This window comes from Schistocerca gregaria, chromosome 4 (genome assembly GCF_023897955.1).
Source record: "Schistocerca gregaria isolate iqSchGreg1 chromosome 4, iqSchGreg1.2, whole genome shotgun sequence".
In the NCBI taxonomy this organism is placed as follows: domain Eukaryota; kingdom Metazoa; phylum Arthropoda; class Insecta; order Orthoptera; family Acrididae; genus Schistocerca; species Schistocerca gregaria.
The window spans coordinates 439229138-439247839 of NC_064923.1; the positions used below are offsets into that span (position 1 = coordinate 439229138).

An 18702-nucleotide genomic window follows, 5' to 3' on the forward strand; every position below is an offset into this window, starting at 1 on the left:
AACCAAAAAAATACAAACGTTCAAAAAATGTCCGACAGATGGCCCTTCATCTGATCCGAAGAGCAATAATTAGCATAACAAAGTAAGACAAAGCAAAGATGATGTTCTTTACATGAGTCCACCAATATGTCCACCATCATTCCTCAACAATAGCTGTCGTCGAGGAATAATGTCGTGAACAGCACTGTAAAGCATGTCCGGAGTTATGGTGAAGCATTAGCGTCGGATGTTGTCTGTCAGCATCCCTAGAGATGTCACTCGATGACGATACGCTTGCGACTTCAGGTAACCCCAATGCCAATAATCGCACGGACTGATGTCTGGGGACCTGGGAGGCCAAGCATGACGAAAGTGGCGGCTGAGCACACGATCACCACCAAACGACGCGTGCAAGAGATCTTCATGCGTCTAGCAATATTTTTTTTTTTGTTCTAATAAAACTCCATGTCATTCCATGCGTGTGTGTAAATTTTTACCTCTCTATCTAGATTATTCCGTGGTTTATTAAGTTATATTTACTTTTTGATCACCCGGTATATATGAGAATGGTATCTTTTCTTTCAGACATGTCCGAAACAACAGATATCATCTTCATATATATTTGTTAATAGTACAGTTAAGTTAAGCTAGACTTTCAGCGGTAGAATAAAAGCAACAGTTTTATTCAGGTTCTGTTATTCATGACTTTCAGTTCCTACTTCACAGTAAGTAAAATGTACCTACAATCTATCTATTTTTAATATCGATCTTTTGTGAAATCACCTATTAGTTTGTAGCAGCAACAACAGATGTGCATCTGCATCTGGATCTGTAATAAGGCAGACACCTTACGCTGGAGGAGGGAGAGCATGAGGGTGAGGATGCGGGGGAGGAGGAGATTAGCATTTAACGTCCAGTCGACAACAGGTTCATTAGGGATGGAGCACAAGCCCGGATCATGGAAGAATGGGGAAGGAAATTTAGAGTAAACACGGAAACTCGTATCACGACTACCGGACGCTTGTCTGAACCGTCGTTTTCCCGAATGTGAGTCCAGTATGCTAACAACTGCACCATCTCGCTAGGTACTTACTGGGTGTAGATTAGGAAGCTTCTGTTGCCGCCGTCATTAATCCATCTTTCCTTCTCCGGTCGCGAATGATGCGCGGGTAAAAGGACTATCTATATGAGCTGGAACTTCTCTGGCTTTGTTCTCATTGTCATATCTCGAGACGTACGTGGGAAGGTCTGTTACGTTGCCTAATTGTACGTGGAACTTACGCTCTGTGACAGCAGGGCTACTGAGAATTCGCACACGCGGGGAGAGGCGCGCCGCGAGCAGGTGGTACTCACCGGGGCAGCAGTCGGACCAGGCGAGCAGCTGCACGCTGGGCAGCGCGCTGCACTTGAGCAGGCCGCCCTGGCGCTCGGGCAGCACGAACACGTCCCGCGTGATGTCCTCGATGGCGTCCCCGTTGTCGCACACCACCCGCGCCAGCGACGCCTGCCGGATCTGCGTCAGCTGCTCCGGCTTGAAGACGCCCGGGTTCTCGTAGAAGAATCTGTGCACCACACGTCCAGTGAGCATCCGGTGTCGGCAATGGCTAGTTTATGCGAGGTTATACAGGCTGTTACAAAAAGGTACGGCCAAACTTTCAGGAAACATTCCTCACACACAAAGAAAGAATATATGTTATGTGGACATGTGTCCGGAAACGCTTACTTTCCATGTTAGAGTTCATTTTATTACTTCTCTTTCAATCACATTAATCATGGAATCGAAACACACAGCAACAGAAGGTACAAGCGTCACGTCAAACACTTTGTTACAGGAAATGTTCAAAATGTCCTCCGTTAGCGAGGATACATGCACCTACCCTTCGTCGCATGGAATCCCTGATGCGCTGATGCTGCCCTGGAGAATGGCGTATTGTATCACAGCCGTCCACAATATGAGCACGAAGAGTCTCTACATTTGGTACCGGTGTTGCGTAGACTAGAGCTTTCAAATGCCCCCATAAATGAAAGTCAAGAGGATTGAGGTCAGGAGAGCGTGGAGGCCATGGAATTCGTCCGCCTCTACCAACCCATCGGTCACCGAACGTGTTGTTGAGAAGCATACGAACACATCGACTGAAATGTGCAGCAGCTCCATCGTGCATGAACCACATGTTGTGTCGTACTTGTAAAGGCACATGTTCTAGCACCACAGGTAGAGTATCCCGTATGAAATCATGATAATGTGATCCATTGAGATTAGGTGGAAGAACATGGGGCCCAATCAAGACATCACCAACAATGCCTGCCCAAACGTTCACAGAAAATCTGTATTGATGACGTGATTGCACAATTGCGTGCTGATTCTCGTCAGCCCACACATGTTGATTGTGAAAATTTACAATTTGATCACGTTGGAATGAAGCCTCATCCGTAAAGAGAACATTTGCACTGAAATGAGGGTTGACACATTGTTGGATGAACCATTCGCAGAAGTGTACCCGTGGAGGCCAATCAGCTGCTGATAGTGCCTGCACACGCTGTACATCGTACGGAAACAACTGGTTCTCCCGTAGCACTCTCCATACAGTGACGTGGTTAACGTTACCTTGTACAGCAGCAACTTCTCTGACGCTGACATTAGGGTTATCGTCAACTGCACGAAAATTGCCTCGTCCATTGCAGGTGACCTCGTCGTTCTAGGTCTTCCGCAGTCGCGAGTCATAGGCTGGAATGTTCCGTGGTCCCTAAGACGCCGATCAATTGCTTCGAACGTCTTCCTGACGGGACACCTTCGTTCTGGAAATCTGTCTCGATACAAACGTACCGCGCCACGGCTACTGTCCCGTGCTAATCCATACATCAAATGGGCATCTGCCAAATCCGCATTTGTAAACATTCCACTGACTGCAAAACCACGTTCGTGATGAACACTAACGTGCTGATGCTAGGTACTGATGTGCTTGATGCTAGTACTGTAGAGCAATGAGTCGCATGTCAACACAAGCACCGAAGTCAACATTACCTTCCTTCAATTGGGCCAACTGGCGGTGAATCTAGGAAGTACAGTACATACTCACGAAACTAAAATGAGCTCTAACATGGAAATTAATCGTTTCAGGACACGTGTTCACATAACATCTTTTCTATATTTGTGTCTGAGGAATGTTTCCTGAAAGTTTGGCCGTACCTTTTTGAAACACCCTGTATACGGTCCTGCACTGGTGACATGGAAAGTATTACACCACGAGCACCTTCATCGAAACTTACCCAGCTGATACTCCAATATTTACATATGTGTGGGATAGTGCATTAAAATTCCGTCTTTATGCAACCTGAATGAAATTTTCACTCTGCCTCTGAGTGTGAGCAGATATGAAACTTCCTAGCAGATTAGAACTGTGTGCCGGACCGAAACTCGAACTCTGGATCTCTGTCTTTCGCGGGAAAGTGCTCTACCATATGAGCTGCCCAAGCACGACTCACGCCCTGTGATCACGGCTTTACATCCGCCATAACCTCGTCTTCTGGCTTCCCAACTTCACAGAAGCTCTCCTGCGATGCTTCGGAACTAGACAGCTTGAAGAAAAAATATCGCGGAGACGTGGCTTGCCACAGCCAGGGTGATGTTTCCAGAATGAAATTTTCAATCTGCTGATTTTAAACGTCCTGACAGATAAAAAAAATAGGTGCAGTTTGTAATGGTACTTGCATTACGTAACCATTACGCCACTTCACCTGAACCCCTCGATACCAGTAATATTCTACTGTTTTTCTGTAGAAGTAGTTAACATATTTCTGAGACAACATTCAGATTTGATTTCATTAATGTAGAGATACTTTGATGCATCGATATGTTTATGTTGCAATGATATTATTCTTATTTGTATTCTTTCTTTAGCCACTATGATATTTGACGTACTTGTAACTCTGATTTTTCGGCGCGTAAGCGGTTATTAGGTTGTTGTTAGAGAGTCGGACCTTGAGAAGGTCAAGTCTTGGACGTGATGTTGGAAAGACGTATATTGTAGTCAGCTTATAAAATGTGAACTTTAACAGTATGTCTTGTATTGTGAAGTGATGTTTTGTGTGTTACGTGATTTTGCAACAAAAGCAATAAAAAGGAAGTGTAACTTAAATTCGGAGTGCTGATTATTTTTTTACATCACCATTGTGCTAACTTTGAAAGGTTTAATCTTCAAGAATAGTTTGTGAAGCGCATCTACAAAACTTTTGAATATAGCGGAATAAAACCTAGGCCTCTTTGCATCCGAGCTTGGAATCATCACCATCTTGATTTTAGACGGTTGAGCCATGATTTTACAACGAGACCAGCGTGGGAAACACGAAAAGATGAGTGCCTAGCTTATTCATGTTTCATGAAATGACTTTATTAACTGTGCTCTAATGACACCTGCCACATAATAACTTTGTTGTTGCCCATAAATGCAGTATTTAGCAGCGTGAGCAACACCACAATCATTATTAAATTTTGACCTTTTTGTGGTAGGGTTGTCAGAACTTGCCCGCGAAAGGCAACGTAACGAACTCGAATCTGGGACCGGCACATAGTTGTAATCTGCCAGGAAGATTTTATGCAACCTCTTTTTAGTACATAAAAAAACAGCTCTGGCAGATGGTGTATAACACATTCTCGGCTTGCTTGGCGCTTCGAATCCGGGCTAAATCCCGGGATTTCGACTAAATCTCCTATCGTATTCATCACGAACAAGTGACTGCCGTGACTGTTGTCGCGACTACCATTTACAGCTCATAAACGGCTTGCGACTGGCCACGGAACGGTATCACTATGTTATGCTGCCAGCGACTGTCACCATATCTACACTGGTGATGTCAGTGCTCTCGTAGGAACGTAAGAAATGCAAAGCGTTTCTCTGTGTGTTACAAGCTTTAAGAACTCGCTTCTACGCGCTACTGGCTGCTATCCCGGTTCAAGCTGTCCTCGCCCATTCTAATTCTTATGTCTTCTTAAAAAGAGAGTCCCAGTATACAGGAGCGTGAGACAATATTTCAGTTTCATCAAACATTATTCTCTATTTATATGTGAGACTGTGCTTAGCAGCTACTGATTTCTCATAATCTCGATTTTTAATGTGGCTTTGGGATTCTTAGCAGCGGTCAGAAGCGGGACGAAAAGACTGACGGATGAAGTTGCTGCCACATTCACAAGGAAACTTGTACATTCCGGAGACCATGAGGCCTACGCTGTCCTTAACTATGCGCTGCATCAGCTGTATCTGCTCGGGTGTTCGGAAAATAGGTCTTATGCCCCTTCTTCTCAGGACCCCACCTCTTTTCTTAAAGGTAGCATCGCAGAAAGGAAGACGAACAATAGGTAGATTTTCACGTAATCATTCAACATTTTCGCGTTTTCATTTCTTGGAGAGCGCTAACTTTTATATCTCCAACCTCAATCCCATTTTTTCGGAACGCGTACTTCAGATGATTAATATCGAAATTCAGGTGATTGACAATCAGTTATAACTTTATAAACTAATGGATTTAAAACAGATGTCTTCTGGAATGTGTGGTGAAAACTTTAGATTTAGAGGTATAAATCAATGTGTTTCGGTATACAGAGTGGCCAAGCCACCCATCCGGTTGCCATTGACTGAAAGCGTCTAAAACTGACAACTTCTATTGTCTCTCTGTATAGACACCAATTTTTCGGATGCATGGTATTCATATGACCGATGAACTCTTCCTTACTTTCAGCTCCATGTGCCCACACCATAAATGTTTCACCATATCGATAAAATGAAGATGGGTAAAATGGAGCCAAATGGAAAGCACCTCCTTGAAACGCTTGCTGATGTACAGTGGCCAATCGTAGCCAGTCTATGGATGTAAATGATCACCACAACGCCAGTCACGGGAGTCAGTTGTTTCTGATCAATAGATTGGAGCACTGAGGCGAATGCTTGAGATTTTAGCCCGGTGTGGCGCGACAAGTAAACCGAGAATGTATTACACAAATCTGTTGTCGCGAGAAAATTCGTTCCTATAACTGACTACATCACCTGTGTTGGGCAGTTGGTTCATTCCTGTAACATTCCATATAGAGTTCGCAACACAGTACGCCAAGATGACTTCTCGCCATCTTTTCGGACTTTGAGAAAGATCGATTCATTAGAATTGGGGGACAAGTGGCTACCTTAGCGACAGTGCAGACCAAGAGGTGACGAGATGGATTAAGGGCAGTACTATGATAAGAAGGGGCAGACGGATCCTTTTAGAGGGACTAGGCGACAAGAAGGTTGTGGGATTTTTCGACTGGCTGTTATGTCTAGACTGATGACTGCAGCTGAAATCCGGACACGTGTTAACGGCATAGTGTCACCGAGAACCGTCAAAAACAGATTACTGTACGCCGGGTTGAGTTATTGAGTTTCCATACGTCGTTTAACGCTGACACCATATCACAGACAGCAAAGGTTTCACGGTGTATGAACAGAGACAATTTCAACATTGTATAGCATATCTTGGTGTTCAGTGACGAGTCTCGCTTCTGTTTGTGGATGTCAGATCGAAGCCAACGAGTAGGCGACCCCATAAAGTCTTACTAGAGGCAGCGATTTCCGAGATCCACCATATACACGACATCTTGAATGAGTAGGGTCCAGTCACGGTACGAGAAACACAATCACCTCATCACCCAGCCACCTCTGGCCTAAACTTCATCCTACACCACTGAGAGTTAAATAGCTACTGGTCCACTGGTTAACGCAATTCATTGCGTGATTTGAAAGAGACAAAATCGCGATTCGTCGAATCACACTGCTCGGCTCCAATCGACTCCTGTCCGGACTCTGTCTTGTTTGGCCCATTGAAGATCTGCAGCTCTATGGGCTACTGTAAGCCTTTTTTGAGGTACCCAACTCCTCGTGTTCATTTCATGCAGTTCCTTTAGCAATTTTCAACCGGATATTGGTTTAAATAGATCTTCATTTATTGAAAGTAGCAATACCATTCTGTCCGCCCGCTGTCGGTTAGAATTTTCTTACCAGTACTGTTCTTAATCTTCTTCCGGAGCTGCAAGGGTGGTACACCATTCTTTGTAGATACGTTGAACAATCCCCCTTCATACGTAAACAAATAGAGCAGTTTCCTTCACGGTGAGATCATACATACATCCACACACGGTAGCTGCTGTCTGGAGATCAGCTTCGTCTCCTAGTCGGTTCGTCTTACTTCGCTGATTCCACATAATCGGTTCTTTATATGCGCACCATTGCAATGCGATGACTGAAGGTCAGCCTTGGAGATTATCCGGTATATACCACTTTGTCAGGTGAACTTATTTTTGATACAATTGATTTCTTTCATTCGAGTTTATCATCACAAAAAATCTTCATCAGATTATAGACTAAACTCCATAATGACTATCTTTAGATATCTTAAAAACACATGAAACCTTATGTTATGGTAATTTCATTAAGCGAAAGTGGTATCTTCAATAGGTATATACGAAATTGCGACTCTATCACTTTGGTTTAGCAATATTAGGATATAATAAGGTTTCATCAGCTTAAGTCAGATCCTAAGTTGTTCGTTATGAACCGAAATTGATGGACTGACTCCAGGTTCTTGTGAGAGTAGATTGGAATTAAACACACAAATTCTATACTTCCTGCATCATTGTTTTCACTCCCTATTACGAAAAATCTTGTTTTACTTTTGATACATCAGAGGCATAAAGGACACGATACTAAATCTAAAAAGAAATCCGCTGATGCAACCGGAAACGTTGCTGGACTCTTGATGAGCCGCAACCTGCACTGGTATGTCCGTGCGTCCTCAACGCCTTTGATACGCGTGTGTTCCCCCACGGCTGTATCAGAAGACCGTGATTTTGCTGTCCTTTGAAATTTCCAACTTTAGGCACATGATATAGCCAGCCAGATTTTAACCAACTAAATTCCATATTCCTAATATTGCTTCAACAGAAACAGTTGGAGTTTAGTAGTTTTTCGTACATGGTCCTCTTCATAGAGTACATAACTACGCTGCCCCAGAAGGTCGGAGCCTGTACGACGATACTGGCTTTGTCTACGTAATTTCGTAGATGTCCGCTGTGCAGGTTTCAGCAATTCTTCAGATGGCTGAACATTCCACCGGGGGAGGTTCTAAAGAAAATCTCAGATAAAACGTCAGATCGTCGTTGACTGGGTATGGAAAATGTCAAGATCTAACAGCCGCACGATTTCATTTGAGTTACTGCGATGTAGTGTAACGTAGTATAGCTATCATCTCAGCTTAACAGATAGAGAAGACTCTTCTAATCATGTTGCTGTTACCACCTCACAAGGTGTTTGCCGGCCCATGTAAACAGCCAATAACCCACTGCCTATCCACATTTACAAGCACTGATGATACAGGTTGGCTATTGTCTTGTTGATATGCCGCGACTTCGGAATTTCACGAAATGTTTTTTTTTTCTTTTTTTTAATAAATAAGTGTTAGACTTTTCTTTTCAGTACACTTTTCTTCTATTCACCTGCCTGTTACACAATGCGTCTCTTTCTCCTTGTTTCTGATTTCCTGCTAATTAAAAATCTGTACCAAATCGTACATGAGTCACGTGAGCACTCACCTGTCGCCATCGCGAAGGCGCCGGAACTGTTCGACGAGCAGGCAGCGGAACGTGGGGCCCACCTTGGCGCCCTCAGACAGGTCCTCTAGGATGCCACCCACCCACACGTCGATGTTACCTGTGGACAGACAGGCCAGGCTTTTAGTTTGCGACCAGTAGTCAACAGGAAGCGAATGGAGCTGTTATCAAGTTGTGCTACAAATATGCTTTTGGTATAATCCAGTGGAACTGCGTTTCCCCTGAAGTTTCCTGGAAAATTTTAGCTTTGTTACGGACCGGGACACTTACCTGGAAACTTGACACTCCCGGGAAATGTTCTTAACGACTGAGCTATCCAGATACGTCTCTCGAGCTGCCCTCACAAATTCACTTCTGGCACTACTTCTATCCTACTTTCCAGATTTGTATATTTTCATTCTCTCTCCATACGATTTACTATTTTTGTTGAGTTTTCCTTGCTTCCGGCTTACAGCAACACGTGGACGACTTCTGGAATTTGTAAACGGTCATATAGGCCGCGATACATCGCACTGGCCAGTCTAGCACAAAAACGGTGACTTGTGTGGATTTTACACTTCAGTTATGGTGACTGCGACGGTGACGCAGCATATGATGCTTGCGTCTTCAGCAAGGTTACTCGTTGTTGAACTAGTCTTGCTGGTGTACCAAGTTCCATGGACTGAGTCCAGCAATTGGGCAAAACCATGACGACTTCAGCACATTTATTAATTACTGTATGCAACATGTTCGGGTGAAAATCATCCACACAGTCTAGAAGATACCAAAGAGAGGTATATGCAAGAACGACAGCACATTCAGTTTAACAGCTTTTGAATCCAAGTAACTGACAATATAAATATTCAGATGAATGCAAATGTAAAATGAGTACCTAGTAGTTGGCAATCAGTTCGCCTGTGGGAAAATTAAAAGCTCCAGAGATACTGTTTTAACAATCCATTTGATAACAGAGAAATTTCGTATAAAAAATCAAGGCAAGTTGATAGGATTTGTCAACCCACAGAAAGCTTTGAAAAATGTAAAATGGCTTGAGATATTCAAAATTCGTAGAAAAATAGCTACAAGCTCTAGAGAAATACAGGTAGTATACATTATGTACAAGAACACAGAGGAAACAACAAGGATGCAAGACCAAGAATAAGCCGGTCGGATTGAAAAGCACGTATCTCCACGGCAGTATTTCTCCCTTGCTGCTGTGAATCGAAGAAGCAATGATGGTAGTAGAAGGAAGAAAACAACTGGCGTAAGAATGCTCGAACATTGATAGGATTCAGTGATGACACTGCTACCCTCACTCAAGGCGAGGAAAAATTACAGGACCTTCTGAATGGATTTTGCTGTCTGTAAAGTGATGGACTGAGAGTAAGCCAGAGAAAGACGAAAATAATGAGAAGCAATAGAAATGAGATTAGCTATAAACCTGCACTAAAACTGAGGATTTATCATTAGATGAAGTAAAGTAATCCTGCTCAGTCTGAAGCAAAATAACACTTTAAAACAAGGCGGATTTACGAAGTAGACTAAGACAGACAAAGAGACCTCCATCGCTTAAATAAATATAATACTATTGAACATCGTCTTACTTTGAGCTTTCTGAGAATGTATGTCTGAGGCTCAACATGTGAGAAATCCGACAGAGAATCGAAGCATTTGAGATTTGGTATTACAGCTGGTTGCTGAAAATTAAGCAGACTGATAAGATAAGAAACGAAAATGTCCTCCGTTGAATTTGCGGGAAAAGAAATTTGTGTAAATCATTTATTACGTGTGTGAAGACGTCAGTACTAGCAGAGGGCGTCGTAGGGAGCAAAAACAGAACAAAATGCCATGTAGGGATACAGGTAAGTAATTATGGAAATGGGTGCTACAGGGAGATGAAGAGGCTGGGACAGGAGAGTATTTGTGTTGGGCTGAATACAACCAATAAAAGACTCATGACGGAAAATTATAAATACATAAGGAAAAACTAGGCTATTGGAGGACTGTCCATGTTCAGCAAGATGCCCAATGACGCTGTCTCCATACTAACGTCACGCCCTCGAATTGGCGCCAACGCTTGCTTCCTTAAACATGTCGGCAGCCATGTTTCTTCGTCACGCGGTACCCAATTTCCGAGGGTGACTGAACACCGGGAACGGCCGTGAGTGCCAGATAGAGCTTTCTAGTTGATGGTCTTTGCAGAAGCATGTGACAATTATTTACAGATGCTTATTTTTCAGAGCATTTTTCGTTTCATGAGGCTTATTACAGCTCCTGACAAAAAAAATGCACTCCGTATAAAAGGTCGGATGTCAATGTAATTTTATCCAAGTGCACACTATTGGTGGGCAAGTACATTTTTATAATTCTCATTCTCTATGACAAGTGGAATGATCACTAGAGCACATTCGTGTTACAAGGCCTGGTAAGATATATAATGAACGTTAACAGCCTCAGAAGTTGACTGATCACTGTGAAGGACATGGAGAAGCAGTGTACTCGTATGAGACAGCGTTATGAGCGTCTGAGAGAGTGGTCTTTCAGTAGGTATACTGCTGGAATTGTGTGCTGGATTTGTTAGGCATTTGGATGTGAGAGTGGCCCGATGTTGGACTGTACGGGAAGGTCACAGCAGGACACTCGTCGTCCAAATTCTGGTCCACCACGCCTGACCACCAAATGGAGGATCATCGTATTGTGCAGCAAGCACATCATAACTTCTTCACACCTGCACCTGACATGCGAGAACAAGCAATGGATTTCCCGAAAAAGTCTGTGTGATCACGGACATCTTGTGTCCTCGTGGGGTACCTATCATGCTACTGTATCGTCGAGCTATCTTTCAAGACGACAGTAGTCGTCCACAGATGGTCGATGTCAGTATGAACTGTGGGTGGTGCTGAGATACTTCATGGCCGAGAAGATCCCAGATCTGTTCCGATAGAGCAAGTGTGGATCTAGCTTGACGTCAACTCATTACCAGCGCCAGAAAAAAAGAAATCAAGGACCAGTTAGAAAAACTTTGGGCGACCTTGTCTCGCAAGAGGACATCCTTGATCGAATCAGGGTAAGCTTTCAGGCCAATGAAGGTGCAGCTTCATACTGACAAGTGAATCTGTACTGCCAAGTCATTTGTAAATTTGGCTCGATTTTGTAATAACTGAAATACAGTATCATCACATGCCCTCTCGCCCAGCGAATTTTCAGTTGCCTCACATGTTTCTGGGCGCCTCACTTATTTTGTCAGGCAGTGTACTTCGTTCCTGTTCTCTTTGATCAGGTCGTACGAGTACGCAGATATTCAGGTGGGGCAAATAATTTTTTGGAGAAGAGTTCTCTGACAGTAGATGCGACTTGAGGCTGTAGAGCGTACCTGGATGACCGTAGATGCGCTGCAGCTGGTCGCGAACTTGCTGGCTGCTGATCTCGTGCCGCAGGTCGTCGAAGGTTTGCGCCTCGGATAGGTTGCAGAACCGGCGCCAGCTGGCGTAGTGCGGGATGCCGTGGTCGCGCGAGCGCTGCACGTTCATGGCAGCCAGATCGAGCGCGACGGCGTGCGCCACCTCGAACAGGTGCTCGGTGAGCTCCGCGTTGAGCGTCTGGCCCGGCACCTTCAGCTTGGCCGGCACGTAGAAGAGGCCGCGCATCAGCGGGTCCACGCCGCCCTCCTCCACCAGCCGCCACGGTGCGAAGAACGCCTTCGACAGCGGCACGTGCCCTTCGGGGATGGGCTGCAACGGAAAACCACACGTGGCGTTTTAAATCAGTCACTAGCAATGTCAACACACCACAGAGCAACAGGTTAAATAGACGAGAAAACGAATGTTGTAGATTTTACTAAACTCTTTGTTTGTCTACGATCGCAACGTAGAAAACACTCGTTACTAATTTAAACCGCATAATCGGTCATCTTAAGATGAGCATTCGAAGTTTACATCATGAGAAGAAGCAAGAATCTTATTACTACAGTGTTTACATCTTTTAGGAAATGTCAGCCTACACTCGAGTTTACAATATACCGGGTGATAAAAAAGTCAGTATAAATTTGAAAACTGAATAAATCACGGTATAATGTAGACAGAGAGGTACAAATTGACACACATACTTGGAATGACATGGAGTTTTATTAGCACAAAAAGATACAAACGTTCAAAAAATGTCTTACAGATGGCACTTCATCTGATCAGAATAGCAATAATTAGCATAACAAAGTAAGACAAAGCAAAGATGATGTTCTTCACAGGAACTGCTCAATACGTCCACTACCATTCCTCAACAATAGCTGTTGTTGTTGTTGTGGTCTTCAGTCCAGAGACCGGTTTGATGCAGCTCTCCATGCTACCCTATCCTGTGAAAGCTTCTTCATCTCCCAGTACTTACTGCAACCCACATCCTTCTGAATCTGCTTAGTGTATTCATCTCTTGGTCTCCCTCTACGTTTTTTACCCTCCACGCTGCCCTCCAATGTTATATTTGTGATCCCTTGGTGCCTCAGAACATGTCCTACCAACCGGCCCCTTCTTCTTGTCAAGTTGTGCCACAAACTCCTCTTCCCCCTAATTCTATTCAGTACCTCCTCATTAGTTACGTGATCTACCCATCTAATCTTCAGCATTCTTCTCCAGCACCACATTTCGAAAGCTTCTATTCTCTTCTTGTCCAAACTATTTATCGTCCATTTTTCACTTCCATACATGGCTACACTGCATACAAATACTTTCAGAAACGACTTCCTGACACTTAAATCTATAGTCGATGTTAACAAATTTCTCTTCGTCAGAAACTCTTTCCTTGTCATTACCAGTCTACATTTTATATCTTCTCTACTTCGACCATCATCAGTTATTTTGCAAACTCCTTTACTGCATTAAGTGTCTCATTTCCTAATCTAAAATTCCCTCAGCATCACCCGACTTAATTCGAATACATTCCATGATCCTCGTTTTGCTTTTGTTGATGTTCATCTTATATCCTCCTTTCAAGACACTGTCCATTCCGTTCAACTGCTCTTCCAAGTCCTTTGCTGTCTCTGATAGAATAACAATGTCAACAATGGCTGTAGTCGAGGAATAATGTCGTGAACAGCACTGTAAAGCATGTCCGGAGTTATGGTGAGACTTTGGCATCGGATGTTGTCTTTCATCATCCCTAGAGATGTCAGTCGATCACGATACACTTGCGACTTCTGGTAACCCCAAATCCAATAATCGCACGGACTGAGGTCTGGGGACCTGGGAGGCCAAGCATGACGGAAGTGGCGGCTGAGCACACGATCATCACCAAACGACGCGTGCAAAATATCTTTCACGCGTCTAGCAATACTTTTTTTTGTTCTAATAAAACCCCATGTCTTTCCAAGCTTGTGTGTCAACTTTTACCTCTCTATCTACATTATTCCGGGGTTTATTAAGTGTTCAAATTAATACTGACTTTTTGATCACCCGGTACATATCTAAAAGTATTGTACGAGTGCTATTTCTTTTTATTTTCCTACATCGTGACCTTAGAGAGATAAGAGTATTGAAAAAACGTGGAACATTAAAGTTTATGTCGCAGTCTCCCACTGTGCTAAGTAATTACAAACGAGAAAATGTGTTGAGATTGTATACCTCCTCCTTCTCTACACCACCGGTCGAAAGAGTACCGAGACCGATTTAACTCCTGCCGTATATACTGTTGCGACAAAAGTCATGGGCTAAAGATATGCACATACACAGATGGCGTTAGTGTCACGTATATAAGGTATAAAAGAGCACTGCATTGGGGGATCTGTCATTTGTACTCAGACCATTTATGTGAAAAGATTTCCCACTGATTATGGCCACACGACGGGAATTAACAGACTCTGAACGCAGAATAGTAGTTGGTGCTAGACGCATGGGACATTCCAGTCTGGAAATCGTTAGCGAATTAAGTATTCCGAAATCCATAGTGTCAAGAGTTTGCAGAGATTAGCTCATTTCAGACATTACCTCCCACCACGCAGCGGCAGACGGCTTTCACTTAACGACAGTGAGCGGTGGCGTTTGTGTATAGTTACCAGTGCTAACAGACCAGCAACAGTGCGCGAAATAACAGCTTAAATCAATATGGGACGTACGACGAACGCATCCTTTAGGACAGCGTCACGAAATTTGGTGTTAATGGGCAATGCAGCAGACAACCGGCCCCAGTGTTTTTGCTAACAGCATGACGTCACCTGCAGTAACTCTCCTGGGCTCGTGACCGTATCGGTTGGACCATAGACGTCTGGAAAACTGTGGCCTGGTCAGATGAATCCTATTTTACTTGGTAGGAACTGATGGTAGGATTCGAGCGTGACGCGGACTCCATGAAGCCACAGTGAAAACTAGTGGTCGCACCATAATTATTTGTTTTACGTTTGTAAGTACTGGAAGAGGAAGAAGCTTGCACAGGATAGAGTAGCATGGAGAGCTGCATCAAACCAGTCTCAGTACTGAAGACCACAACAACAACAACAATGTTTACATGGAGTGGACTGGGTCCTCTGATCCAGCTGAACCGATCATGGTTACGTTCGACTACTTGGAGACCATTTACGGCCTTTAATGGACGCTGCGTTCCCAAACAACGATGGACCCTTAGATAACAATGCGCCATGGCAGAACATTCTGGACAATTCGAGCGAATGATTTGGCCACCCAGTTCACCTGACACGAATCCCATCAAACATTAATGGGACATAATCGAAAGGTCAGTTCGTGCAAAAAATCCTGCACCCGCAACCCTTTCGCAATTCTGCCATGGTTCAATATTTGTGCAGGTAAATTCCAACGACTTGAGTCCCTGTCACGTCGACTTTCTGCACTTCACCGTGCATAAGGAAGTCCGACACGGTATTAGGATGTATCCCATTACTTCTATCACATCAGTGTAAGCGATGTCAGCGTAGTATCTTCGGTTGCAGCTTGAATTAACAACTGTAAACAACAGACGTGTGGACAGGCAGTGTTTAGCAGTGGACTTGCGGCTGCGTGTGTCAATATTGTTTCGTCACTAAACATAATTAATCAACGAACTGAACATCCCTAAATCACGTGCTCAAGACAGTCTCCTGAGAGTTTTGGAAAACAGAAAAGCAAGTCCAAAGTTTGTCCCGCATACCTGCACTCCAGAACAAAAAACAACAACACATGGATACCTGGCACTACGTGACTGAACTGGAAAACGCACCCGACTGTTTTCTTGATGAAATCGTCATCGGTGTCGAGTCTACCACAAAGCCATGAAGTACAGAATGAGTCTCCGATGGTCCGCAAAGACCGATGAAAGTGTGAATGCGATGTGCGCCAGTCATCTCAATGGGCTTTTATGGCAGTTTCACGTGGTTGTACGATCGTGCTAAGCTTTTTACTCGAGTTTAAGGTTGACTAAGTACAACTAACGTCTTAACATTTCTTTTCTTTCTCGAAACTTTTTGGACTGTCGGTTTGTACAGCTGCTTCCACATCCGTATCACCAGTTCTTTTCTGTCACGTATAGATTTTTTCCTAATGGAATAAAGTTTATTTACTTTCTTTGTTTTGAGATTCAGGAGTTTTATTAAGATAGCAAGGTGCCTACACGAAGATGCCCTGATTTTCACGTAGGTGGATTATTTGGCCAAAGCTAAAACACAGCGGTGTAAAAGTTTGACCAAATATGACACCTTTGTGCCTGGTACTAAATACGAGTATATTTTGCGTGAACCGCTGGTAGGTCACAGAAAATTCTGTTTCCACCACCACGTATCAAATTCGGCTTAAAGGAGCAGATTATAAGAAGTATTCCAAATGATGGATCCTGCTGTAAATAACTTTCCACGAAATTTCCTTTCAACAGTCAAGAAAAATCCGAAATCGGAAGTTTTGTTGGTCTTCAGTTACGCGCGTTTACGAAATAGGAAGAACATGATAATGTAATGAGTGCTGGAGAAAAAGATGCATGGACTATGTGCAGTTCTGCTACTGAAAACTTTCCAGGGAATCAGTGACATTCGAATCACAATAAAATCGTCAAAACCGCCTTGAGAAATTTTAAGAAACAGGATTCTGACATGAGTGAAAAAGTCCACTTGCTATCGTCGCATTTTCACTACTTCCCTGAAAGTATGAGAGATTGCAGTGAACAGCAACGAGAACAGTTTCACCAGGACCTTAAGCGGATGGAGAAAAGGTACTGAGAAAATGGAATGAGCTTTTGTGGAACATGTAAGATTGACAGTAAAAATTAAATTCAGAGCTAAGTTTGAAAATTAAATGATACAGGGCACTCACAATGTAATTAAAGAAACTTATTCCTTATAATATTTTTAGTGTAAACCTAAAAATAAAACTATATAATAAGGTAGACGTTGATTGAGATTTTAGTTTGATATTTATAGTTCCATTACTTAAATTTTAAAAATGTTTGATCTTACTTTGTGAAAAATCTTGACGTGATAGATTTACATTACAGTAATTTTCAGAATAAGTGTTACAAATAGATTCTAGAAAATCTGTTTTGCAGAGCTCATCTGGCAGAATTTTAAATGATACGGGCTTCTGTACTCTGCAGACTACGGTGAAGTGCATCTTAGAGGATACTCCGCGAAGGTCTGCTCAAGTTCCACATGAAGCACAGGTAAAATGTTAGCATAAACGCCACTATGCACGTCATGACTAATGTAATATTGTCTTTTCAGTCACTGAGGGACCAAATAGTAGGGTACGCTCCGGTGTAAGCCAAACAAACTTGCCATCTTCTGTGCTGCACTTCTTCATCTGCTTTCATCATATCGCATTAATCCTATGGGATTAATATTCTAGAATGTGTCACCAGAGTATTCTCCTTTGTAACGTGAGTGTATTTTACCAGTATTCTACCAATCAAGTCTGCCACCTGGTTACATCTAATTGTTACAGCCAGGAACTGTTAGTACCAGGTATTTACATGACCTGACTGACTCCAGTGTCAGCTGCCGTAGCGCAGCGGTAGCTTTACCGCCTTAGGAGCAAGGAGGCCCGGGTTCGACTCCCGGCAGGGGACTTGGTGTTGTGTGTCTTTCATCATCATTGACACGCAAGTCGCCGAAGTGGCGTTAACTAAAAAGACTTGTAATGCAGCGGCCGAACCCCGCTGGGTACATCTCGGCCAATAAATGCCATACGATCATTTCATTTCATTGACTCCAGTTGTGGCTGTTTGTAACCTAGGATACTACGTTTTTTGCGCTGTGAAAATGCACAGCCTTACGTTTCCGAACGATTAATGCTTTCTTGTTTTCACAAAGATCAAAGAACATCAGCTACCTTTTGATAGTGCACATGAATTCCCTTCACGACGAAATTACCCTTACAGCTGGTAAAGGAAACGCTTCATTGCCTTAGCCTGGTCTGCTCTCTATACTCGTGAAATTATGATGAGATTAAATGGCTTTGCTATGACCCGTGAGACAGAGTTAATTATTCACCATTGATAAGCACCCTGTAGCAGTCTAGTCGCACTTACACAGAATTCCAAATCGCATCACTCTGCTGGAAAATTGTGTACTAGTAGCAGTCTTCGGTTAATAACCCGACTTTTTGGTTCCCATGTCCTTGAATCTCGGAAAGAAAACAGCCAAATATAACTGTAAAGTAAGGAAACCAAACGGCATCTCACACGTATAGCATACTAGCTTCCACGTCAACGCAACAGTTGATTCATCTCCACTGATACAACAGTTGATTCATCTCCACTGATATTACTCTACAATACGCTTCAAGGTACAAGCATACTGCTTCCACCTCTTCCAGCCGAATTCTTCGAAAAATATGACCATATATAATCTGGAATTATAGCCGCCAAATCCAAATTCTGAACAGTACAGCATAACCAGGAATGCTTTTTCATGACAAGTGTCTCAGTCAATACCGACTTCACGATATTTTTATGGCCATATAAATGTAACTGTCTTTTCCGTTCCTTGGTCAATTGAAAGGATTCCTTACACCACGAAACGACCTGGCACAACCAGCCAATATAAAGTATAACACACTTAGTAAGTGCTGTAGGTCGATCCAACTTATCTCTGAAGCTCTCAAAATAGTTTTGAATTAAAGCGGACCCAACTGCGATCGTTAACCAGAAAAGGA

The 18702-nt window shown here is 43.3% G+C and overlaps 1 protein-coding gene across 2 annotated transcripts in view; it reads right to left on the bottom strand.

Annotated features, from left to right (window-relative positions):
• Positions 1-18702, bottom strand: part of LOC126365858 (peroxidasin homolog) — a 1186130-nt gene that overhangs the window by 41441 nt on the left and 1125987 nt on the right. For both annotated transcript variants that reach the window (XM_050008525.1, XM_050008523.1), the window contains 3 exons: positions 11961-12318; positions 8591-8708; positions 1333-1541 (listed from right to left, as the gene is read on the bottom strand). In XM_050008525.1, coding sequence (XP_049864482.1) covers positions 1333-1541; positions 8591-8708; positions 11961-12318 — 685 coding nt within the window. The remainder of the gene's footprint in view (positions 1-1332; positions 1542-8590; positions 8709-11960; positions 12319-18702) is intronic.